This window comes from Dipodomys ordii, unplaced genomic scaffold (genome assembly GCF_000151885.1).
Source record: "Dipodomys ordii isolate 6190 unplaced genomic scaffold, Dord_2.0 Scaffold72, whole genome shotgun sequence".
NCBI classification, from domain to species: Eukaryota; Metazoa; Chordata; class Mammalia; order Rodentia; family Heteromyidae; genus Dipodomys; species Dipodomys ordii.
This window is the reverse complement of record NW_012267288.1, coordinates 9002250-9029821: the sequence shown is the minus strand read 5'-3', so window position 1 is coordinate 9029821 and position 27572 is coordinate 9002250. Positions and strand designations below refer to the sequence as shown.

General features: G+C 37.8%; 1 protein-coding gene across 1 annotated transcript in view; it reads right to left on the bottom strand.

Moving 5' to 3' along the window:
- Window positions 1-27572, bottom strand: part of Dock4 (dedicator of cytokinesis 4) — a 421543-nt gene that overhangs the window by 136395 nt on the left and 257576 nt on the right. Inside the window, exons 13-15 of the mRNA XM_013024050.1 lie at window positions 15089-15214; window positions 3683-3807; window positions 2679-2841 (exon numbers count right to left, since the gene is read on the bottom strand). Coding sequence (XP_012879504.1) covers window positions 2679-2841; window positions 3683-3807; window positions 15089-15214 — 414 coding nt within the window. The remainder of the gene's footprint in view (window positions 1-2678; window positions 2842-3682; window positions 3808-15088; window positions 15215-27572) is intronic.

Genomic DNA, 27572 nt, shown 5'->3' with positions numbered 1-27572 from the left:
TGCTTGAGTCTGCTTCCCAGACTGATTATTCCTGTTGATTTTCACAAATATGCACATTACTGGGTCAAAATCCTGGGGTCACATTTGACTTCTCCTTTCACATCTTCTCTGTCAAATGATCAGTTACTCCATCAAACTGCTATGTATGCCACTTTGATATTTTAGTTGAAGGGCTATGAAAATCGCCCAGATGGTCTTCCTGTTTCCAATTGGTCCATTTTTAATTGGTTAACCACACAGCAGCCAGATTTAACCTCACCCCAAATCCTCCAATGGCTCTCATTCTCATCCAAAGAAAATCTATAGTCCTCACCATGAAGTAAAAGATAATATAAGATCTGGCTCCTCTGATATCTCTCTGGTCTCTTGCTCTTCCTTGAGAATGTCAAGCATGTTTCAAGATTATGCTTTTTGCATTTATTGCTCTCTGCCTAGACTATTCTCTCTCCACAGACCCCAATGGCCCAGGGCTTCACTTGTTTTATTCTGTTGCTCCCTCCTCAACTGTGGGATATATTCTAGGACTTCTAGTGGATGCCTGGATCTGCAGATAGCATCAAACACTATAATTTAACATATAAAGTACACATACTAAGAGATGAGCAATAATAACTTACAATTGATTTCAGCAACCTTTGGGTTTTTTTCCCCCCTTTGGCTTATTAAGCTAAGAACTTTTACCTTTTCAACTAAAGGAAATACCTTATGGTTTCTTCCTAGCATATCTTAATTATCAGCATTTGGGGATCATTGGGAAGTAAAACAATGGTAAAGTGAACAGAAGCACTGTGATATCACAGCAGTCAATGTGATAACAGCCAATTACCAAGTGACAACCAGGCAGTTAGAACACAGGTATGCCAGAAAAGGGAATGATTTATGACTTGGGTGAGACAGAGTGGGACAGTGTGAGATTTTATTATACTACTCACAAAGGCATGCAATTGACAATTTATGAATTGTTAATTCTGGAATTTTTCATTAAATATTTCTATACTGTGCTTGAATTAAGTAACCGAAACTATGAAAAGCAAAACTGCCAATAATGGGAGGCTACTCTATTAAGTTTTTATTTGCTCATTCGCCAGTCCACTCTATGGAGTAGAAGCTCTGTGAAACGTGTACATCTCCAGCACCCAGGAAAGGGGTTGGCACACAGTGGGTGTTCAGCACATTTCATGAATAAATGTTTGTAAACAAATATATGTGCACATAAAATGATCTCATTGCTATTTGTAGTTTATAGGATTATGGGGATTTTTCCTCTTTTCTTTATGATTTGATATTTCTTTTGAATTTTAACAATGAATATAAGAAAAATCCCTGTGAACAATTTTTGAAGTATGAGAGGACACAGATTTAACTGAAAATGTCCTTTGTTCTGCCTTCCAAGTTTGAATTATAATAATTTTCTCCAAATGCTTTTTTTCCTTTCCTTAGTATTTCACTTTTATTTTCTCTTTTTTTTAATGTTAAAGCCCAAAGTTTATATGACAGTTCAAGTGGGAATTTATAACAAAAACATGTAGAAGGCCTCCACACTGGCCCATTCCAAGTCCTTTACGCAAAACTCTTCTGGAAATTTGGAAGACTAGTAAGACCTTGTCTTCCTATATTCTGAAATATGTACAAAATGTAAAATTTATGGAGTTCTCTGAGCCAGTTCTATTCTATCCTTCTAGCCATATTCTAGCCATATTCTATCTTTCTGCTCATGGACAGAGTCCTCCTCTATTTAACTCTTAAGTGAATTATACTATCCTTACAGTGAGGTTACTGCATAGCTCTTGACAATGTCTTCTTCCTTCCAGAATGGAGAAGAGCCAGTTACTTCTCCAATTATGCGATCCTTTCCTGTCTCTTGTCTGTCATTCTGCTATCAAAACAAAAATCACCAGCACCTTCTCTATTCATGGTGTACCCTCTGGTAAATGTCTAATGCTTCTGGGATTCTGGAACTATCAGAAGATCCTTGATGTGGAATTGGTGGGAACGGGAAGTGGAGGTTGGAGAGAATGGTAATGAGTGCAAAAGAATTAAAATAGAGAACTCAAGAAATGTCAACTTTATGGATAGAGATGTCCAAATGGACAAATCTTGTAACATTTTCATGTCTTGAGTTGATTAATTCTATAACATGAGGCAATTACTTCATTTTATATCCAAGACCTTTTACAGGTGACATCATTTGATTCTCATTTTAATATCAACTCAATATTATGGATTCAGGAAAATCGGATGTATCTAAGCTTGATAAAGACTTTCCCAGTAGATTCTCATGTCCATAAAATTCCAGACTGGTCAGGGTTGTCCCAAACCACCAGAAATAATGCAGTTCTTAATTCTGTATCTTCCCTTTCTGTCTAATCTGTTTAGACTCTACATGACAGAGCTGAGTATCTTTGTAAAATCAATCAATCTTTGGAGAACACATAGGCAGAACACATAGGCTTCCTATAGGTTTTTCCTCCTTCTTTCTCCTTCCTCAGTTTCTATGTTGGTTGCTAGCTCTTCTAGGAATGAGCTCATCCCTCCCAGGATTCCTTTTTGCCTGCATTCTTCCTTCCAGAGGTCTCTCATTTATTCCTCTTTATATCAGCTCACATGGGTAGTCCAGCTCAGTATAATACAGTGCCCCAACACAACGAAGTCACAGAATCAAATTACCACATACTTACTGGAACAATGCCGGAACTCAAAGCGGATATGTGCGCCCCTGAATTTATCCACAGGAATAGGAAGTTTCAGTAGTTCAGACCACCTGGGACTGTTGTTGTGGTAAAGCACAAAGGAGTGGTACTCACTAGCTGGTGGCTCTCCAGAGCCAAAGGAGATAAAATCCTAATAAAGCAAACAGGCAGGTTAGAGACAGCTTCATTGGAAGATTCGTTCAAAAGCTACAGAGCAATCACTGCACTTATCTGCCAGTTTTACAGCTAGCACCTCGTGGAAATACCTCCCGTTCTTTATATTTGTTCCTGACTAGTGGGGCTATATCTGTTTGATCAGGTTGCTGGTCTCTAAGAGAAGGCTGTGCTAAACGAGAGCTCTGGTGACACATGGGCGATAGACATCACATTGGGAGTTCAACTCGGCAAGAAATTCCCAACCTGTTGGAGTCAAAAGCCTATTGTATGATTCAGTGGGTGAGGCATGAGGCCACAGACTCAGTCCTCTCACAGGAGCTAGCACACACGTGCGCGCGCACACACACACACACACACACACACACACACACACACACACACACACACACACCTCCACCGAAAGGGGCTTACAGATAATTACTTCTTCCATAAAGAACACTGCTGCTGTTGTCCCAGTTAGGGAAGTAATACTACACTTTGTTTTTGCAAAAATAGTGTAGAGGATTAAATATAACAGTTTTTCACTTAACTGCTAGATAAAAAGTATTCTCTATCAAAGAATGGTAGATAAAAGAATCAAATGGCATAAAACATTGCATTTCAGAGATAACCACTAAGAGGAAACGAATATGTAAACACCTTTTCATTTTCTAATTTCTTTTCCATGAAACACTTGAATGAACTTAGAAGAAATACCACACAGAGGTAAGGAAGGAAATATGATACCGATGAAATTAATAGAATATATTGAAAAAGAAGTGAAGGCGGTGATGTAGTACTGATTTATTGTTTTTTGAATGACCAGTGTGACGTACCTTTAAGGTCTGGCCACCACTATCTACGATGAACATCGTCACCTCCACATTTCTGGCCACACTCTTCCCACCTTTCTCAAACTCTCCCCTTTCTATGGTAATATATAAATCATTCCTCATTTCACCTGTTAGGAAAGAAAAAGTAAAACCATGTTATATATGGATGATATATATAGGAAATGTAAAAAAGTACTCTATACAGAAACATTAGTTTACAAAATATACTGCTACTTTATAAAAGTACAAGTATATTTATACTTTTATAAAAGGGTAATCACCCTCACTGCCAATAGGCAAGAAGAATAAAAGGCAGCCAGGTCTTTCAGTACTTTTCATCCACTTCAGTACTGAAATGTGCATTTAGGAGGAGAACATGGAGACTGAGTAGGATGGTGTTGTTAAGTTTCGTGGTTTTTCAATATTTCCCTCGTTTCATTTATGAGGTGTGATTACAAAATGACAGCCTAGCAGAGGTGGCTCACACAAACCAGTATTACAACTGCATAGTCAGAGCACTTCACAGGAGAAGAAATTCCTAAATGGAATAAAATGACAAGGCTGCATAGAGTACAATTACAATTTAAATCTTTCCCCAAACTCATGAACAAAATGATCTCACTGCCAGAAAAAATCCAGATTACTGCTTTATGAACACAGATGTAGAATAATTCAGCCACACAGACAAACTCAACTTTGTATTTTATACCATCAAACTGTAGAACAATTAAGAAGGGCCTTAGATTCAAACTGACATTTTCTAGGCACATAAACCATCTACACTTTCACTGTTGGTGATTTATATGAACTGAATGCTTTTTAATCTTATGCCTTTCTTGGTACTGCAAGAAAGTTAAAAGAGAAAAGGAAAATTGGATGGCAACTAAAACACTTAGGGAAATGGGTTGAGAGCACTCTCTTGCTTCTGCTGTAAGAACTAAATAGCAAAGGGAGAAAAGAGGTAAATAATTAAGGGGTGTGATGCTCCTAGGAGGTTTCTGAAGGCAAGTTTTGGTGAAATGGCACAGTTGAATTTATTTTTATTTAATACAGTTTTCACACATTTGAAGTAAAAAAAAGTTAATGTGTGTGTGTGTGTGTGTGTGTGTGTTCACATGTGCACATGCGCACACACTGCTACCTGAACTAAGAACTTGGGTGCTGTCTCTGAGCTTATTTGCAAGGCTAACGCCTTACCACTTGAACCACAGCTCTACTTCTGGCTTTGTGTGTGTGTGTGTGTGTGTGTGTGTGTGTGTGTGTGTGTGGTTAACTAGGTAAGAGTCTCATGGACTCTCCTGGCTTGGCTGGCTTTCAATTGTGATCCTCAGATCTCAGACTCCCTAGTAGTTAGGGTTAAGGTGTGAGTTACGGGTGCCCAGCTTAGTATTATTTTTCTGAGACACATTTTTACCATTTAGCTCTAATTAATTGACCTCAACTTGTGATCCTCCTGCCTAAGCTACTCCAGTGCTGGGATGACAGGTATGAACCACTGTGCCCTACTTTCTTTGTTTTCTAATGAAAGAACAAAAGAACAAGAAGAAAAAGGAAGAGGACGAAGAGGAGGAAGAGGAAAAACAGGAAGAAGGAGGAGAAGGAGAAGGAGAAGGAGAAGGAAGGAAGAGGAGGAGGAAGAAGAGGAGGAGGAGGAGGAGGAGAAGAAGAAGAAGAAGAAGAAGAAGCAGATCATAGGGCTCTCCAGTATACTTAATCTCTTTTTCCTCAACAAAGATGCTACTGTTCCCAGATTAGCAGTGCTAGCTATGAAACAGATGGTCAAATAAAACGGACAAACTGAGTAAGTTCTAAAAAGAATTAAACTTTCCTGCTAATATTAAATCTTAACCCTTTAAAACAAACAGTGGGAATAACTGATACAGAGGTCTCTGACCTATGAGTTTCACTATTCTTTTATAATTCATAAAAACCAACCTGGTAAAGCTATCCCCAAAGGCTATCTCATCATAGGTCAGCCAGAATAAGGAGCTCTAGGTTGTAGTTATCTCTGCTACTGTTACTCTGTGATGGGAGTCTAGACAGGACAACAGGGAGCTCTGGGTTTCTGTGTTACTGTCACGGGAGCTGAGGTTGGACATGGCAGTACATGCCTGTAATCCTAGCTATGCAGAACGCACATGTGGGAGGCATGTGGGTTGCGGTTATCCCAGGCCAAGATGCTAGTATGACCCTAAGTGGGTGTGATGTGGCATGCCTGTGGTCAAGCTATGACAGGGGCTTGCTGAGCAAGAAGAAGGCCCTGAGTTTAAATCCCAGTCCGGGGGTAAGGTGGGGAGATGTAGGGGGAAGTTGAACAAAGATAGAGAAGGGGAAAGAAGAGGTGATAGGAGGACAAGGTGACTGTGAGTTAGATTACATTGGTTTCATGACTTACAAAAGAACCTGGAAATCGATTGATACATTAGACTATCGTATACAGATGATATTGAATATAGATTAATTTTCTACTTCTTAACTCAAAATTCCCGTGAGCCCCTTTCACTTTTGCAAGTTTTTGTTAGAGTAAAACACAATTGCTTTGAACAGAGAACTCACGATGAAAAGAACATTTCTCCTGGGCGACTCTCCGCATATGCCTCTCCCCAGGAACTTTGCAGCTTGCTATGTTCCAGCACTACAACGTGCCACTTTTTGCCAAAATATGCAGAAGGATAAAGTTGACACAAGTGCTAATTAAAATCAATGCACTTGAGGAGCTCTGGAGAAAACTAATAAGCCCAAATGGTGTTAGGAAAGCATCACGGGTAATTAAGGGAAAAACCATAAAATGAGTATGAAATGGAGTCACAGCACCAATGTGAAGAAGCTCTTTTTTTTTTCTGACAATGTTTATTAACACCTCATACCTCTCAAATTCATGACTCTGGAAATTTGTGGTGTGCAACCCTCTCCTCTCATTAGCAGTCTGCTCACTGAGAAGCCTGTACATGTACGCAGGCTTCTCTAAGAACTGCAGCAAAGATAAAGATAAAGCCAAAGCAGTGCAAAAAAAGTCAAAGCAGTTCAGTGACTATAGTCAAAAGGGTCAATTAATGGCTTGACTGAAATGGGTAAGAGGTTTCCATCAAGAGACAAAAAAACTCCATCCTTGACATTGTCTTAAGAGTGCTTTAGCTGAGTGCTGGTGGCTCACGCCTGTAGGACTAGCTACTCAGGAGGCTGAGATCTGAGGATCATGATTCAAGGTCAGCCTGGGCAGGAAATTCTGTGAAACTCCTATCTCCAAATAGCTACCAGAAAACTGTGCCTCAAACTGGCAGGGCACTAGCCTTGAGTGAAAATGCTCAGGGACAGCATTCAGGTCCTGAGTTCAAGCCCACTACCAACAACAACAACAACAAAAAAAGAAGAAGAATGCATAGAGTAAGCCATCACCATATCACATAAACCACTGAACAGAGCCACAGGGGCAGTCCAGTACTTATCTGAGCATTTATTAAGGATCATAAAACAGGAGCTAAACGTTCCTTTAATCAACAAACTAGAGAACATATTCAAATAACAGTTTTTATTTCCCTGTGTGAACTACTATTGGTAATAATAATAATGATGATGATGGCAATGATGGCGGAACAGAAGTTCCTGTCTGAAAATCTGAACTTGTGTGCGTGTGTGTGTGTGTGTGTGTGTGTGTATGTATAATACTATGATTTGCACTCAAGGCTTGGTGTTTGCTAGCTACCCTGCTAGCACCTGAAAATCTGAAGCTTTTTGAGTAGGGAATAGAACACTCAGGAAATTTAAGATTTCAGGACAGGGTGTGGTATCTCATACCTGCAATCCTGGGAGGTGGAGATGGGAGAAATGGGGTTCAAAGGTCAGCCTGGGCAAATAAAAAGTTATTGAGATATTATCTCAAAAACAAGTGGGAAGGAGTGACACACACTTGTAATCCCGACTACATGGGTGTGTGTTCAGGGACAAAAGCAAAAGGCTCTATTTGAAATACAACTAAAGCAAAAAGGGTTGGAGACATGTCTCAAGTGGTAGACTGCTTGCTATGTAAAGAGCAGAGCTTAAACTGTAGTACTGAAGAAAAAAAAAGGAAAAAGATTTCTGAACTTTTCAGATTTCAGACTTTCATGTTAACAGATGTTCAACTAGTAAAGTCCATGCATATACTCCAAAAATCTAAAAAACTCTGGAATTTGACACATTTCTGGTCCATATCATTTCAGACAAAGGAGATACAACCAGGAGTGGTAGTCTGTGCAGTGTACTTTACTAAATGTTTGCTATGTGCCAGGTCCTTTGCAAAGTGTTAAAAGTAGACTAAGTAATATGTCCAAGGTACTATCAGCAACCTCACTTTACTTATGAAAAAAATGTAATTCAACTGAGAAGATCAATCAAACAAGTGAGTGCAATTCAGTCTTCATCACCACAAGTGACTCCAATAAGGAAGGTATTATTAGCCCTATCTATGATGTATTAATCAGACTAGTCTTGAAGTACTGATTGAGTCCCAAGGATCTCTTTAGAGGGTAGAAACAGACACAAATGTAATCAAGACCATAAGTAAAGGTGAGAAAGACCTTGGAACCCATCACAAGAGAGATGTGAAAGATAAGGCTAAATGAATTCAAAAACTTGAAATTCTAAGCCAAAAAAAGAAAATCGATGAGTGAAAGACAGGGGGATCTAATGCAAAAGAGATCATCCTTAGAAGTGATGTGATGATTGTGTGTACTTGTTCATGATAAATATTCAAGTGTGAATTAGAAGATCATCATAAGAGACCTTGAGGAGGAAATTAATACTCAGAACACAAGATTGGATTGAACAGTCCTTCATGTATGTGGTAGACAGAATAATGATACTCCCCTTCCAGTGAGTATGTCACATTACAGAGAAAGAGAAAGTTTGCAGATGAGACTAAATTAAGGATCTTGAGATAAGACTTCTCTGGGCTCATCAGGTTTGGGTCTGATACAATCATAAAGGTTCCTGAGAAAGGGAGATTGAGGGATCAGAATTTGAGAAGGGGATGTGGTGAGGGAAATTGATTGGAATGATGGGGGACTATGAGCTACAACATATAGACAACCTTCAGAAGCTAGAAAACCTAAGGAATGAGATTCCCCTAAGTACCCATCAGATTCTCCCTTAGTACCATTCAGCCCTGCTGAATTTCTTTAGCCTACCTTAGCCTGATGGGATGTGAATGTCTGCTCTCTGGAACTGTAATATAATCCATTCATGTTGTTTTAAGCCACTTCAATTATGGCACCAGAAGAACTGATATAGCATGCCTTCCACTACTTCCTAACACCTTCAAGGAGGAGGCATAAGGAGAAGATTCATCTGGATGGGCTGCAATATTAACTGATGATATGCTGTACTTCTCACACAGAGCAAATGTGAATAATAACTAGCAATGCCATTTTCTCCATTTTCTGTTGGTTCAACTCTTCTTTATTTTGCTTGGTTTTGTTTAGGAGAGTAGTTTCTAAATGTTAGAGAGCACTTTCTAAGTTTCTGCTTAGGACAATCAAATATACAAGGAGGACAGACAGAACAGCCCTTATGATGGGTTTTCCAGGTTTACATAAAGGCAGGAGCAGGAATGGGCTGTGAATCCTGATTGGCTATGAGACTCCTCATGTGGGGTAACACATGGTGATTGGGAAGGGCCAGATGGGGAAATATCTGCATCTTGTGTAACAAAGGCTAAGAACTTCTTAATGTGGGAAGTACTACCTTCTTCACTGGTCTGATCTGAGCCTGAAATACAACATCAGGGTGATGTGGGAGAAATTTATTTAGCCGCTCTTCAGTTACTGTGGCCTGTACTGGTTTGAAAGAACCCATTTCTTTGTGAGATCAAGTGTAAGCTAAGTGTTTTTCCCTTATCAGATGCAGAGGTTCAGTGACTCAGACTGAACTTGGATGGGATTTGGTTATAGTTAGGATTTATGGAAGATTAAATCATACCATGCTAATTCCAACTTACTTTCTTCAAAAGAAAGATTATATCTGGATTAATTTGATCTCGAGATGTGTACTTCTCTGTCAGTAAATCATAAGAATAACACAGGTTTAAAAGAATGAAATGGCTTGCTGTTTTAAACATGAGGCAAGCATATCTACAATATTCTTAACTCAGCCCTGTAAATCAAAACCACCATGTAGTCAAATTACTTTCAAAATAAATTTAAATCAATCTTGAGGTCAGTTATCAAAACTGGTTTGCATATCTCAAACCCTTCCTTCTCTACATTATTCTGTCATTTTTACTTAATTCTTTTTTAGGGTTAGAAGCTTCAAAGACATGCAAAAAACACCAGAAGGCCAAAATGCTGGGTTCCCCAATAGAGTGACAGTTTAACCATTTGCTCTATGGGAAGAACACTATGGGGGGAACAGTATAGACAGAGAGAAGATGAAGCAGGTAGATCATGCTAAAGACAAATATAAAGCTTTCCCTAGAATCATAAAGTCGAGAGAGTTAGAAAAAGTATTCAAGGTAGGGAGGAGACAGACCTTCTATGACCTTCCAGACACATAAGTCAAATGTGTTCCAGAATGTCTGGTGGATGAAAATGTAGACCTTCCTGATACTTAGCAGTGGGCCAGACCTGCCGTGCACAGAGTCTGTTAAGACATTTAGGGCTAAGTTGTCCAATACAGTAACTGCTGCCACAGAAGCAATGAAGTCTTTGAGAGGTGACTTGGCTACAAAGGGCTATGCTGTCAGTGTGCAAAGATTTCAAAGACTAAGGCTGAATAATAAAGAAATTCCTTAGCCATTTTTTATTTGAACTATTCCAATGAAAATATTTTGGATGTACTGGGTTAAATAACATATTCTGCTACAATGTGTTTCCTATCTTTGTCTTCCTTTGTAAAAAGTGGCTACTAGGCTATTTTAAATCACATTTACGGCTCCCTTTACATTTTTTAAGGAAGGGAACAGATGTGAATCTTTGCTGTTCTCAAAGGCTCACAGACTAGACCATGAAATTCCTCCCACACTTATTATCTGGCTGGTAGGTCACAGTGGTAAAGCTTCTGTGAAAATGTCTTTGTTTAGTTGGAAATAGACACCCTAAGAAATAAAGCACTGAATGATCAGCCCTTGCCTCCCAGAAGGCTCGAGGATTTCACAGTGGTTCCAACAGCACAAAAGCACATTTCTTTACACCAGGTGATAAGATATCCACCTGTATAATAGCAAGACCAGGAAAAATTCCTATTGCCATGTCGTCTCATTTCAAAAGGAACCAGGGATTGATTATGCCTGCAGATCTTTAAAAACATCTTTGTGTGTGTGTGTGTTCCAGTCTGGTTAAGAGCACAGAGAATTCCTTTCATAGTGAAGGAGTATGTGTGAAGAAATTTGGTACTCTGGTCACTTGTCCTGACCCTATCAGAGCACTATAGATGCAAACAAGCTCTGAAGGACATGTCTAGAAAATGGAAAGAAGAAATCAGGCTGGCAGCCTGCCAAGGTAACATTGTGATCAAAATATTCACAACATTTTCTCCTTGAAGCATTTAACTAAAGTTTGCACTAAGCCACTGGTGAAAATTAACCTACAGGTCTGAAAATATCAAGGGAAAAGTGAATAATGACTATTTCCCAGTATAAAAATTCCAGGGACTTTTCAAGTTGTTTCCAACTCTTAAGTAAATTTTTACATCTTTTTTTTTTCCATTCAATTTGGAAGATTGAGAAGTCCAAGGAGAAAAGGGGGAAAGAAAGGAACAAAATTGCCTTTAAAGAACCCTCTTGCAATCCTCAGCAAGGCGTCTATATGTAGAAAGGCTGTTTCTGAGGTTAGAGTGGACCCCTGTCTTTGTTTTACCCTGCAGTGTCAGGATAGGACAGAAACATGCCTTATTCCCCAGAAAGTTCATTTCCATCATTAAACCTAGACAAAAGCTGCCTGCGTCTAGTATCTCCCAGACAATTATTCAGCCAGTGAAGTGTCATCTTGTTTTATATTTTTCCATTTCTCAATGACACCACCCAGAGATGAAGATGAAGAATTCTAGCAGCTGGCCATACTCTGCTCTAAAATATGTTTTTTCTATTAGATTTGCCTATCAATTTGCTTCCCAGTGGGATGAATCTTTTTTCTTTTTTGTTGAAGAGGAAATACCAGTTATTTATAGTAACTGAAGGAAATAATGAACGGTTGCAAAAGCCACTGAATAGCATGCCACCAAGTAAACAGATCTATAAACAGTCACTTTCGACAACAGTGGGGTGAGATGCTCAGGCAGGCTGGGTCATCAAGCTAGGTCAGGTCAGCTCAGGAAAACTTCTAGGCTGTTGGCTCAACTGTCTGAGCAGGAACAAATTTCAATCAAGAGTTCACAAAGTGTTGCAGCAGATGACAGCGGTCATTTTAGGTCTTTATTCTCAGCAGTCCTATCATCCGGTCACAGGGCTGTGCCAGGTGGCTGGTTAGATGCGATTTCTTTTGCTTACTTTTTTTTATTTGTCTGTCGTGGGGACTGAACTCTGGGCCTGGGCCCTGTCCCTCAACTCTTCAACTCAAGGCTAGCGTCTACTACTTGATCTACAGTGCTACTTCTGGCTTTTTCTGCTTATGCGGTACTGAGAAATCGAACCCACGGCCTCATGCATGCAAGGCAAGCACTCTATTACTGAGCCACCTTCCCAACCCTTTTGTTTGCTTTAAACAAGGGATGTTGGTTCAAAGAAGCTGGGTTTTTAAATGCACTGTCAACCTTTTCCGATTATTTCATTTGGTCTCTTTCCTCCTCTTGGTTGTAGAGTTGTGAAGGATAAGGTATACAGCAGGGACAAATACCACTCTTTTCTATGCTATCTGTCATCCTCTAAAGATGCAAACAAAAGGGTGAAAGCTCTCATGCTCCACTTTTGTCTTTAAAACAGGGTCTTGCTATGTAGTCCAGGCTATCCTGGAACTCATGATCCTCCTGGTTCAGCTTCCCAATTGCTGGGATGACAGACTCACAGTACTACACCTAACTCTCTTTGATTCTACAGAAGGCCAAATATGAAGTGAGACCATTTAAAAATAAAATCCAACAATTGAAAAAAATCCATTTTTTGATTTATAAATCCAGAACAGAACATGCCAGAAAAGTTCATTAGGTGTAAGTTTCAATGACCTGCTTGCTGACTTAGTTCAGTTCTGGGGTAACATTAGGTAAGAGTCATCATCATCAGAAGATGATGATGAGGAAAAAGGACAAAGAAAGACAGAAGAGAAGAGAAAGGAAAAGAAGGCTACACAGACAGAGATATAACCAAAACTGAAGATAATCCCACTTAGTTACAGCCCTGTTTCCAGGGACACTGTGAAATTTCTGAAGCCTAAGCATGCTTGACTATTACATTAAAGTTTTTAGCTTTTAAACTTCAATGATTTAAAAAAGTCACTTCTCACCTGGGCATAAGTAGCTCACATCTAGAATCCTTCTTAGGACACTGAAACCTGAGGATTGTAGTTTGAAGCCAGCCAGAGAATTAAAGTCTGTAAGACCCCTTCTGGTCCAATTAAAAGCTAAACTGGAGGGCTGGCTCAAGTGGTAGAGCAACAACCATGGGTAGAAAAAGCCAAGTAAGATTGAGAGGCCCTGAGTTCAAGCCCTGGCACTGGCACACAGATAAAAGTTATGCTTCTCATAAAATTCTGACACAGAATTCTAGAAATGGTATGTTATTAGAATTTACGGTTCATTTTCATACCGAAGGTGAAGGGCTGTTTGTTAGCTATGACTGCATTGTGTCATTATTGAACAGGTGCTTGTTATTGGCATAGACAACAGTGACGTGGAAGATGAGGACTGAAAACCTAAACTTTGACGACCCTGCTCATCTCTCTAGTCCATTGCCAATAAAACCCTTCAACTAGAGTAGAATTCTGCACATTCTCTGTGTGTAGCCCCTCCAGATGGCTGTGTGTCTCTTCCCACAGACTGAAAACAGGGGTTGAATAGGTCTTATTCTCACCATCTCTCACGACCTCCCAAAGACTCACTGCTCTCTAATTTCTGCCCTGTGCTCCTACCTTTCTTCCAGGCACAATCTCTACACAGCAACCTTAGCGATTACAGTGTAAGCCAGCTAACCACACATCAGCTGGAAACCTCTAGTAGCTCCTGTCTTCTTTCTGAACACAATCTGAAGTGTTTAGTGTAACTGACAAAGCCGCACATGATTCCTCTCTTCCCTACTTATGACTTTCATCCTCATTATTCTATAAGAAAACTAGCTTTCTAGCAGTTCCTCAGATATACCAGGCAAGCTGTTGCCCCAGGAAGGACTTTTTACACTAGTTTTTCTGCCTACAATGCTCTTTTTCTCCTTTTAAGTCTCTACTCTTATATCACACATTCACCTAAATATATTACTTAACTGTACTTCCAATCTTGCAACCCACTATCACTTCAGACATTTACTAATTGAAATTTTCCTTATTAAGTAATAAACTCCATGATTTTTTTTCTGTTGTGTTCACTATTACATCCCCAGTACCTGAAGAATGATTTGGTACACAGGAAGTACTAAAAAATATACAACCTGACTTATGGAACTGAAACCCCTTCATACAGCTATATAAAATAAAGTATCTGAATTATGAATAAATGGGTTCCTTCATTTTGACCCCTAACATAACACTGATGCCCAGTCAATGCCTGGTGCCTGAGCTAGACCAAGTTAGGCTGAATACACATCCTTTTTCACGAGCAAGTACACAACCACACAACCCTACCCTCATCATTGCTACAAAATGAAGGAAGGGGCATATTCTTAAAACCTCACATTGGTTAAGACCTCAGGACCGACTCACTGTAAAATTCATTAGCTTCAGTGAATTTGGCATTAATTTTTACAATGTGAGTCTCCTTAATTCCACCTTTTTCTAATAAGAAAACAGTCTGGGGCAGATTTTTTTTCTTTTGAGTACTAATATAGATATGACTCATACACATAAATAGATCCAGAAAAGGTATAGAAAGGCAGATGGTATTTGCATATGGCTGCTTATTTATATATATACAGATATGCATGCATGATGGAAAAGTCCTCCACGAAATGCCAACTGTTGCTTAATGACTGTCCTGATCAAAACCTAGAAGCATATTACCCTCTAAGTGACTTTCCTACATTTTTCATGAAGAAATAAAATATTTACAGGATGCTGTCTCAGTTTTCGTTACTATTACAGTCATAATAGAATGCTGCCATGGCTGATACAGCTACCCACCTTCAAATAATCGGAATCTAAAGATTTACATTTATATTTGCTTATTATCACATACTTCACTTTATTTTTCAGCATGGCCTATTTGCACTTCAGAACTGACAATTCAAAAAAATGTGTCAAATGTCAAAAGAGACAAAAACCCATAATTCCTGAGTTTGGTGCAATCCAAGTCACTTACCAGGCATGATAATATTAGAAAATCCCAACTTTCTTGTTATGGACACTCCATGAGAAAAGACTGAGGAGTATTCTCTTCTGATTTGTTCAATATCTCCATGTAATAGCTGCAGGGAAACGGCCAAACCTAAACAAAGAACAGAGATCAAGTTCACTCAGAAGAATAGAAACAACATAAATAGGAATGGAAATCCTTCAACCAGCCTGAATTTATGGTATCAGCTTTAAACCAAGGATTAACATTCACATGACCTCAACCAGGTGCTAGTGGCTCAGGATTATAATTTTAGCTACTTATATAAACAATATATGCCTACATAAATACATGAATACATGAATACATACACATATATTAACATACCAACTGAATAAAAACTATATGAATAATATCTAGAAAATATCTAGATACATGTTCAACACCTGCATCTGAGATTTTTTCAGTAGAAAACCTGAGTAGGATGCTAAGAGAAACAAGGCTGGCTCCCAGTCCCGCATCTCCTCTGGCCCTGGTCAAGTGAAATATAGTTTTGTGCCAACATTTATTCTAGCAACAGAGGACAGGTAATGAGATCAAAATGAGAGCTTTAACTTTTTTCCCAACTCTATAAGGCCTATGAATAATGACTTATCAGATATCAGAAGCCTAAACATAAATCTTAAGACCTAACAATTCAAGGATTTTAAGATAATTGATGGAGATTTTTCTTCATTTTAAGTTGCTGAGGTGATTATATACAATCAAAATTACATTCTCTATATGACACAGGAATGTCAGGAAGACATTATTTTCTCAGAACTTACCAGGGCACAATGTACTTTCACAAACAAAAGGGAATTTGTTACTATAGCAGTAATATTATCTTCTTTTCCTTTTTACCCCAATTATAATGACATTATCACAGTGGGGCATATAGAGAATGAATGACAGTCTTTCACATATAATTTCCCCAATTCTTAAGCAAGGACTACAAAAAAAGAAATTAATGCCACATCTGAGTGAATAAGTTTGTATGTATATATTTCAAATATATCTCTTTCAGCTTCTTTCTTCCTCTTTAAAATTGTATTGCTTTGAAACAAGAAAGACAAAAATAGCATATTTCAAATATGCTATTTCTCTTTCAGCTTTTGAACACTTTCTTCTTAAAATTGTATTGCTTAAGGGTGAACTAATTCAGCAGTGATACTCACTATACACTATGTTGAAAATGAACCATACAACTTCTGGGGGAAGGGGTCGGGAGGGAAAAAACTGGGAGAAACCAACAGAAGAGGTAATACTATTCAAAAAGAAATGCATTCAATATCTGACTTATGTAACTGTGACCCCTCCGTACATCACCTTTACAGTACATTTTTAAAAATAAAATGAATACAAAAATATTGCTTTAAAACAAGAAAGACAGAAAGGTCTCTTCTGTACCAACTTGTCAAAGGCAACTTATTTTGAAGAACTTTGTCACTGACCACAACTCAATTTAAAAGTGGATAAATCTGTGGTCCTCTATGATCTTTAATCTCCATCATCACTTATTAACACTTTTCCCTCAATCAAGTACATATTTTGCACAAGTTGTCACTCCCATCAAGTTACAGTACAACAGTGTGCTCCAAAAGCAAAGGCCTAGGGATGATTGATTACAATCTCCTTGTAATGAAAAAGCAATGTAAAACTTATTTATACACACCTATATTAGGAGATCCCTGCAACCTTCCTTTAATACTACCAGCAAACAACTAATAACAACAAAAGCAGTGTTCCGTTGGATTGCTTGCTTGCTTTTCAAGAGGCAATTAAAAAAAAAGGAAAGGAGGAATACTTGACCTCAGCTTTCCAATTTGAGAATTAAGTCAGTCAGTCAGGTAGGAATTCTGAACAACAAATCTGTATCCTAGTTTTACTTCCCATCCTTATTCCCATCACTATGACTTGAGTTTACTAAAGGCAATAGTACACAGGAATGTCTGTCCTTACACAGCCATGGACAATTACGTAGGAGAAAATAAGCCCTCTGGAAGATTTGGTAGCGGTAACTCTCAGAGCAGTGTTGTAACACTTTTCTCAGCACTACCAATTTTTTTATGAAACCCAGGGGCTGGGTCACACAGAGGAACTAAGACGTGTTAAAATCCATCTGTCTCAGCAGCTACTTCTCTCTGACTCATGCTTGCCCACTAACTCCAAAATTGATCAGTGCTGCTTCTCTTCTTCCACTTTCATCCTTTTGCCTTGAAAATCCTTAACCCGCGCTATCAACACCATCATCAACACCATCATCAGGGGTTGGTATATATAAAATACCAGCCTGTGCCAGGCCCAGTATCTAGTACCAGTTCCTCTTCAAGCAGAGATTACTGCTCAAAAATCTCAGTGTAGATTACAAGCAGTGCTTTTCAACAGAGAGAAAGATGAATTTAAAACAGTGTTTGAGATCCTGTGATTTTTTTACAAGTGTCAATCATTTTACTGAGACTTCTCATGAAATGCTATGATCAGATACTTAAACATACATGTGATATACAAAGAAAAAAATCACCAGCAATGAAGAAACAAAGAGGTCATGCGTTTCAGAATAGGGACAGAAACTAGGAAAGCTGCTTAGGATTCTTGCTTAGCTCACTAGAAGCCAGCACATAGTTAGCACATAGTGACTTATTTAAGAAAAAAAAAAAAAACAACGTAAGATGGGGGCTGGGAAGGTAGCTCAGTGGTAGAGTGCTTGCCTTGCATGCATGAGGCCCTGGGTTCAATTCCTCAGCACCACATAAGCAGAAGAAGCCGGAAGTGGAGCTGTGGCTCAGGTGGTAAAGCACTCACCTTGAGCTGAAGAGCTGAGGGACAGCACACAGGCCCAGAGTTCAGGCCCCAACAATGGAGAAAAAATAAACAATCGTAAGATGAATTGTTCCCAGAGGCTAAGCCAATGAGAAAAGAAAGACATTTAGTCAGAAACAGTGGGAATCCTGAAGAAAATTAAAGAAGATACAAAAAGGAGAACAAAAAAATGATGTAAGGAAACACTGAGATGGAGAGAAAGTAATAATGAACAGAGAAAAACGTATCTATGTTCTGTAGACAGACAAAGTGTGGAGAGAAGAGAACGCAAACCAACAGAGACGACCCATTTGAGAGACAGCACATTGAGGCAGCCAGCTGTTGGAGAAGGAAAAAGAATGCTCATGTGAAGTGATGGGAATCTAGACAAAATTGTATGGGGGAAAAAGCAAAACAACACATTTAAGAGTTAGCTACATCTTAAAATTTTGGTAAAAATGTTCAGTTTGAATATTTAGAAAAAAAATATAGATTAAAGCCCTGGGTGTACCTACTTTCATTTGTCTAGCCCAATTATCATTGGCATTAGTGAGATAATTGTTACTTTGAGTTGACCTAGTGTCTCCAGAATGAAGAATTCACAGTCAAGAATTGGAAAGGCCACGGTGGAGGTGTGGCTCAAGTGGTAGAACATCTGCTTAGTAAGTGTGAGGACTTGAGTTTAAATCCAAGTACCACAGGAAACCAAAAACAAAAGAACTGGAAATGCCAATTAGATGGGGGAGGTGTGTTTGGCTGCCATTCAAGTCCTCTGTCAAATAATTTCTTTCCATACAGAAATCACAATAAATAAGTGAAAAACAAAGAATGGGTACTTTCAAGAAGACAAAAGCAAAACAAGACAAAACAAAATATAGAGCTGTGGTAAAGTCCTCAAGGACCAGCCTATAAAGAACCATATGATTCCTATTTACTTCTTTAATCAGGAAAATCCCTTATGTTCTTTTTATAGTGGTCATTAGGTATAACCACACTCAAGAGGACGGAAAAATGAGCCAGTAAATGTTAAGAAATAACTTATCAAGACCAAGAAACTACTCATCACTAAAGAGGAGAGACTTAGCCAACACCTACATGCTCTTTATCAAAAATGTTGAGCTCCAAGTAGCAAGGTGATTGCTACTCCAGTGTTAGATGGGGATTTGTAGGTACGGGGTGGCTAAGAGATTTGGCTAAATCAGTGCAAAATTTCAGTAAGTATGTACTGGGGATCTGTAGTGCAGTGACTATAGTTAATAATAAGGTATTATGTACTTGAAACTTTTTTTGAGACAAAGATTTCCTATATTGCCCAGGCTGGGATCCAACTTAAGAGTCTTCTGCTTTATTTACTTATTTTTTTTGTGGGTTTGGGGTTTGAACTCAGGGCCTGGGTGCTATCCCTGAGCTCTTTTGCTCAAGGCTAGCACTCTACCACTTCGAATCACCACTCCACTTTTTCTGACGATTAATTGAAGAGAAGAGTCTTACAGTCTTTCCTGCCATGGCTGGCTTTGAACCACAATCCTCAACTTTCAGCCTCCCTGAGTACCTAGGATTACAGGCATGAGCCACCAGCTCCCTGCTGAATCTTCTGCTTTAACTTCTAACTTTTGGGACTATAAATACGCATTACAAGGCCTTTTTGAGACAGAGTCTAAAGGTCTAACTATGAAGCCCAGGCTGGCCTTGAATTCATGATCCTTTTACCTCAGCCTCCCAAGTGCTGCCATTACAGGTGTACCACACATGTTAGGATAGAATTTAAATATTTCACCACAAAATCAAGTATGTGGGATAAGAGAGGACCTTCATTCAGTAGTTTCATAATATATAATATATGCATAAATAAGAACATAACATTGTATGCTATAAAAATACAATTTCAATTGTTAATTACACTTTAATAAAGCCAGGAGAAAAAAAGGTATTTATTCATTTTAATGACCTGAAGATGAGCCTTATCTTTGGAGTTGCTATCATTTATGACACACTGTATGTTCACAGAACATCGTCTTTCATTCAACTTCCAGCACTAGGAACTGCCATAAAACTTCCCGGGCTAGGCCATTTCTGCCATTTCTGAGGGTTAGAATACTTTCCAAAATTTTCTGCATTATTTTAATTGAATTAATGAATTTACTTATTTGCTGGTACTGGGGCTTGAACTCAGAACTTGGGTGCTGTCTCTGAGGTTTTGTTTTTCCCTCAGGGCTAGCATTCTACCACGTGAGCCATTGCTCCATTTCTGCCTTTTTGTTGGCTAATTGGACATTAAGAGTCTCACAGCTGGGTGCTGGTGGCTCATGCCTAATCCTAGCTACTCAGGAGGCTGAGATCTTAGGACCACAATTCAAAGTCAGCTGAGGCAGGAAAGTCTGCCAGACACTTATATCCAATTAACCAGCAGAAAACTGGCAGTGGTACTGTGGCTCAAAGTGGTAGAGGGCTATAGCCTGACCAAAAGAGCTCAGGGACAGCGCCCAGGCCTTGCATTCAAGCTCCATGACTGAAAACAAATAAAATAGAGTCTCACAGACTTTGCTAATTATGCTGACTTCATACAATTCACAGATTTCAGTCTACTGAATAGCTAGGATTACAGGGATGAGCTACTCAGTGCCTAGCTCTGTACATAGTTTTACATCCTTTCTGCCACAATTCAGAATGCTTACCATTAACAGCAGTAATTAATGGTTTGAGAAGGTAAAAGGTATACACAGAGATACGTACAATAGAGTTCTTGCTCCTTGGGAAATGATATCAAATAATAAATATAAGACACACATAAACAAAATAGAAAACAGAATGAGTTAAGAATACCAAAATGAGAAATAATTATTCCTGAAAGAATCTGCAAGATAGAGAAAGAATTTTTGTAGGATTTTTGATAACTTGTGAACTAATTTGAAAAATAATTTTGTAAAATACATAATGCTTGCTGGGTGACAGTGGCTCACTCCTATAATCCTAGTTACTCAAAAGCGTCAAAACCAGTCTGAGTAGGAAAATTCACAAGACTCTTATCTCCATTTAACCACTGAAAAAAGCGAGAAGAAGAGGTGAGGCTCAAGTGGTAGAGTGCTAGCTTTGAACAAAAACAACTATGGGTGGGGTGGGGACAGGGGGAGGATGGGAAGAGATGGGAAGGGGAAACAAAGGAGGAGGCTACAATGCTTGATAAGAAATGTATTCATTATCTTGCCCATGTAATTGTAACCCCTCTGTACAGTATTTTCACAATAAAAAATAAATTAAATAAATAAATAAACAGACAAAATAAACAGCTAAAAGACAGTGCCCAGGCCCTGAATGGTGCAGCCATGTATTTGTGTGTGTGTGTGTGTGTGTGTGTGTGCATGTGCACATGTGCATAATATATAATGCATAATGCTTTATAATAACCTTTTCTGGCCATTGACATAGTACCAAAAATGAACTTGCTATGGGAGAAGTGTTCTCCTTATTAGAAGAAATGAAATTGTTGAACTTAAACATCAGCCTAGATGTTTATGTCCTAAGTATGGATTTACGCAAAATTAATTTATTTCTAATTTTAAATAAAAGCACATTTAATTTGGAGTCTGTTTTATGAAAACATATCTTTCATTGGTAAGCTTAGCATATATAGCAGAAGTGTAGAAAAGAAAGGCTTGCAAGTGAGAGAGATTTAGTTCTTATTTTATGAGAATTAAAGCAAGCTCAATATATGATAGTTCCTTTTAAATTCATGAAATTCTGCACTTTTATATTTAAAACGGCAAGCATGGAATGATTTATAAGCAGCAGTCAAAATTAATTTATACTGCATCAGCCCTTTTGCCACTAATGAACCAAATTACATGTAGTTCTGAATGCACAGCAATGCAAAAATGGAAAGTCATGACAAATTTATTTGCTGAATATATGTTGTTTTTAACTGTGCAGCTTAAAAATTATATGACACAGCTGCAAAATCTTGCTTCCTGGTTGACTTCTGTGCTTTGGTCTCTATATCTATAAAATATTGATACAAATTCTATAAAGTCTTTTGGGCCATGCTTGGTACTAAGGAAGTACTCAAGAATGTTGGGGTGAGGGGCTGCTACAACTATCCTGCTTCATCTATAATACCCTTATACTATATTATATCTTATAAGTACCGCATGCTAACTGATTGCACTACTGAACCTCCATACTGTATTATATCTGATTGCTTCTCTTGTTATCCCTCCCTATGAGGAACACCAACAAATTAGCTTTATTAAAAATGGCCTCAATTTCCTATGTGCCATACATAAAGAAAATATTCCTTTTTTTTTTTTTTTGTCAGTTATAGGGCCTGAACTCTGAGCCTGGGCGCCTTCCTCAGCTCTTCAGCTCAAGGCTAGTGCTCTACCACTTGAGCCACAGCACCACTTCCAGCTTTTCTTTTGCCTGTGTGGTGCTGAGGAATCGAACCCAGGGCCTCATGCATGCAAGGCAAGCATTCTATCACTGAGCCACCTTCCAAGCCTGAAAATATTCCTTTTAACAGGCTTTGTCCTCCAACTATTAGATTAATGCCAGGATTACAGGTAGTTCTATGGAGATTTCAAGATGAAACTCCATCTGTTTAACTCAATGCCTTGATATGGAGGATGTGACAAAGTTGTAACTAAAGACTGAGAAATATAAGTAGGCAATATGCACACTCTCAGATGGGTGGATGAAACTGCTAATGAGGGAATATTCAGTGTCCAGATATTAATAATCCAGTGTTCTGAGCAGGCAACAAATTCAAAACCCCTGAGAAGGTGTTTATTGTGTCATCTAATGTGTCATTTACTATCCTATTTTGTATTTCTGTTGTCTTCATTTTTTATTTCATTTGTTTTTCTTTTCTTGATTTCTATTCTCGAAATAAATTGGGTTTGATTTCCCTTATTTTTTCTTTCTTTCTTGTTTGCTGGAAACTATATATTATACATAACATAAATAATGGACTCAGGACTATACTTACTCAGTAGCTTAATTCTCTTTCTGAACATGTGTAGGGAACTCCACGGTTGACATATTTTTAAGTTGCTCTTTACAGTCATTGCCTGCATTGATTTGCCACCACATCTACCATTCGCTTTGCACATTCTCTTTCTAGATTCAATGCTTTTCCTCTGATAATTGTCTCTCTAGTTCTACCAGTGAGTGTGGATGGTAAATTCTCTAAGCCTTTATATGAAATTTCATTTGGTTCCCCTGCTTGGGAAGTATTGAATACAAAGCTGGTCATTTGCCCTTGGCAATTTTAAGACATTATTACATCACATTCTGACATCTATAACTGCTGTTGAAGCTACTATTTATTTGGGGGTAGTGAGTATTTTCTTTCTGGTTTCTACTTTTAGCCTTAATGTTCTGCAGTTTCACAGTTTTATCCACATATGACCTTAATTGTCTTCATTCTTTTTTGGGTGTATGTGAGGTACTATGGTTTGAACTCAGGACCTGGCACTTGATTTGCTTATTTTTCAGCTAATGTCTTATATTTTTGCCAAGTGTTAGCCTTAGACCATAATCTTCCTACTATTAGGCTAGGAAAGCAAGACTATAGTTAGCATATTTATATCAATCCTCATTTATTTTATCTCCTATATTAAGAGTTTCGTGAGGCTCGAAGACTAAACTTCAATGGTGCTTCCTTGTTGGTTTTCAGCATTTAAAAATATACATATTCTAGCCAGGTTCTAGTAGCTCACACTTGTTAATCCTAGCTACTCGGGAGGCTGAGATCTAAAAATCGCAGTTATAAGCCAGACAAGGCAGAAAGGCCAAGAGTCGCTTATCTCCAATAAACTACACAGAAAAAGCCAGAAGTGGCTCTGTGGCTCAAGTGGTAGAGTGTTAGCCTTGAGCAAAAGAAGCTCAGGGGTAGTTCAAGCTTCAGGACCAACAAGGGCATCACATAAGGACCTCATATTTAAAATATAATTAGAGCTGAAAAAAATTAAGCCCCCTCCAATAAATCCTCAAAGAAACAATAACCCAATTAATAAATCGGCTAATGACTTAAAGATAGACTTTTCAGAAGAAGTAAGAATGATCAATAAACTCATGAAGAAATCTTCAACATCTCTGGCCAGACTAAAGCAACTGAGATTTCACCTCACCCCAGTTAGAACAGCCATTATCAAGAAAACTAACAATGACAGATGCTGGTGGGGATATGGCCAAAAGGGAAGGCTATTACACTGTTGACGGGAATGTAAACTTGTTCAACCTCTCCAGAAAGCAGTATGGAAATTCCTCAAAAATTAAACATAGAACTTTCCTATGACCCAGCAATTCCACTCCTGGGCATTTATTTAATACACCACAAACTAAAGCTACCTGCACAACTATGTTCATTGCATCATTGTGTACCATAGGTAAAAAAATGGAATCAAGATGCCCCTTAGTGGATGGATGGATTAAGAAAATGTGGTATATATACACAATGGAATTCTAAGGTTCTATCAGAAAGAATATTGTCCCATTTGTAAGGCAATGGAAATACTTGGAAAAAGTTATATTAAGCAAAGTAAGCCAGGCCCAAAGAAACATAGGTTGCATGGTTTCCTTCATTTGTTATAACTAGAAAGTGCCTATAAATCTAAAGACACTAGAAAGCAAAAGACAAAAAAAATATACTTGGACATGATAAATTATACAGGACTCTAGACATTCACATAGTGAGACCTAAGGAGGATATTCTTAGGAAAGGATCACAAAGGTTCAGTAGTATGGGCATATGATCATATAAAATGATGTTTATTGAAATGAACTACAACAAATGGAAACAAGAGGCTTTAGGTTAATTTGCTTCTTTTTTTTTCCCCTTCCTTTATCACTGTTTTTGATTTTTGTACCTTCTGTCTTGTAAGTAAATTTATCTGTTTTGGAGAGGGTAAGGGGGAACAAAGAAATGGTAGGATAAAGGGTGAATAAATATAGCTGTAATACTCACTAGATACTGTTTTAAAAATAATAAATTTTACTATTTTGAAAGTAGTAAAAATAACTTGTGGGAAAGAGGGGTCAGGAGGAAAAAACTGGGAGAAAACAGGGAAGAGATGACACTATTAAAAAAGAAATGTACTCATTACTTGACTCGTAACTGTAATCGTTCTGTACAGACATCACCTTTACAATAAAAATAAAAATTTTCTTAAAAAGAAAAAAATAACATACTCCAAGAAAAATCTAAACATTACTTCATTTTACATTGTCAAAATAAATACATCAAATAGAGAGTCTGGAAATAGGCTGTTCACTTCAACTCACCAATAATATTCAAAGGTTTAAATTCATTCAAATAAAATAAGCCCAGTTCAACAAGATATAATAGTGGCACAGAAAAGAGTTGGCAAGATACTTGTTGGTAACTTTAATACTCTAGGTGAAACTGAAAGAAATTTTAAATTCATTAATCTATAATCATACTTCTATAGTCAAAAATTATACTGTAGAAGAACTAATTTCAGTAGGTTTCCTTGAGCACATGAGAACTCTGGAAGTAAATGGAAATACAATCACTGTCTTCTACTCTCGAAACAAATTTCCCTTCCCTTTTTATTCATTAATACTATAATTCTAAACCTTTCAACGTCAAACCTCATAAACCGAAACCTTTGTTTATCTCTCTCATAAGTTATATCAATTTTTCTACCAAAACAAATACCCAAGCCCCTCTTTATTTTTGTAATTTGTAGCAACTTTCATTAAAACGTTCATATTCTCTTTGAAGAATCCCACTTCTAAGACACCAAGGATAAACTCTAAAATATAGTAAATGTTCTTCACGTTGTTATTTATAAATGTAAAACTTGAAAGTTCTGAAAGCCCAAGTGTAAGCTAAAGAAGTACCTCACTGCATTAGAACTCAACACCAAGAAAAGTTATACAATTCCTTAAATTTAACCAACATTTTCATCTTCCAACTGTTTTCCTCTTGGTTTGGCACAACATAACTACAGAAACAAACCTAAAGTACCCATCTTATAACTGAGGTTTAAGGTAATCTTAAAATGTTACTCATTCATGAAACAAATATTGATCAAAAGCCCTCCAGTCATTGAATATTTGGGCATTTTTAAATTTAATAATGTTTAAGTAGACAGTGCATACTTTAAAGAGTTCAAATTTATATACGAGATATTCTATTATAGAGGAAATACGTTCCTCTATACCATTTCTTGATTTTTTTCTAGAATTATTCAGTTTACAAATTCTTGTGCCTTAGCATAATTTTATTCCTTTAAATTGTATAAACTATACCTTAGAAAATGAAGCAGAAATTGAGGTTAAAAAAATAGGTTGTACAAGGTAATTCAGAGAATGTAACATTCAAGCTTTGAAAGAACAAAAAAGACAAGGTAAAAAAATGGAGAAATACCGTTTCATGCAGAAGGCATGTACAAAACCCTACCACAGCAAAGACTAGGTATGAGGGCTGAGATGGAGCAGAAAGAAGGCTAAAAAATGTCTGAAGCAAACAAAGACACATGGTCTAGAGTTGAGTCTGGAAAGATAGGCAGCAGTTATGGGTCAACTATTACTCGATGTGCAAAGAAAAGCCACTGGAAAGTTCTAAGTAAAGGAAACATGACCCAAAAGATGTTTTAATAAATCATTTTTGATGTTGCCTAGACTATCGTACCAGGAAAGGACTGAACAGAACTGATGAGCCCAATTAGTTGTTATTGTGGCAATGAAGCCAAAAGACAGGAGAGACTCATGGTAATATGGTAACAATAGAAATGAGGGAAAATAGTTAAAAATAATAAAGCTAAGTTGAGATGCTGGTGCGTCACACCTTTAATCATAGCTACTTAGAGGTTACAGGTTAGATGTTTGAAGCCAGCCTGGACAGAAAATCCTGTGAGACTCCCATATCCAATGAACTGACAAAATGCTGGTTTGGAGGAATGGTTCAGATGGCAGAGTGACAGCTATAAAAGCAAGCAAACTGAGTAAGAGGCCTTGATTTCAAGCCACAGTATCAGCACACACTTTAAAAAGCTGTATCGTAAAATACGAGAGAAGTCATATGTCTTTTTGACATATCTGAAATCAGGAGATAAGGGAAATTGTGGATTGATAGAAAGCTTCTGAATACATATACTCTATTGAGATGGAAATGTTAGTTAATAAAAGAACTAAGAAAAACTAGGCCCTGATACTAAAAAAACAAATCATAAACTGTTAGCTTTGCTGTGTTTCATGACGATCTGTTACTTCTCTGAGGTTACTGCTTTCAGTTTAGAACAACTTAATTTAGCATTTCTTATAAGGCATGTCTTTTACCAATAATTGCTTAGTTTTGTCAGGGAATGTCTTTATTTTGCCTTAAAATATGAAAGACAGTTTTGCTAGACTTGGATTCTTGGTTCATAGACTTTATCTTTCAACACTTTGAATGTATCATTCTACTGGCTTCTCCACTCCATTATTTTTCATGAGAAGTCAGGGGGTAACCACATAGGAGTTGTTTGTTTGTTTTTGTTTTTGTATGTTATGAGTAGTTGCTTTCAAAATTGTCTTGACTTGCAGAATTTTCTCTAAGATGTTTCTAGGTAAGAATCTCTTCCTGTTGCTCATAATTACAGAGCTGAACTTTGTGCATAGGTTAAAGTACTGCTGTTCATCAAATTGGGGATATTTTCTATACTTTCCT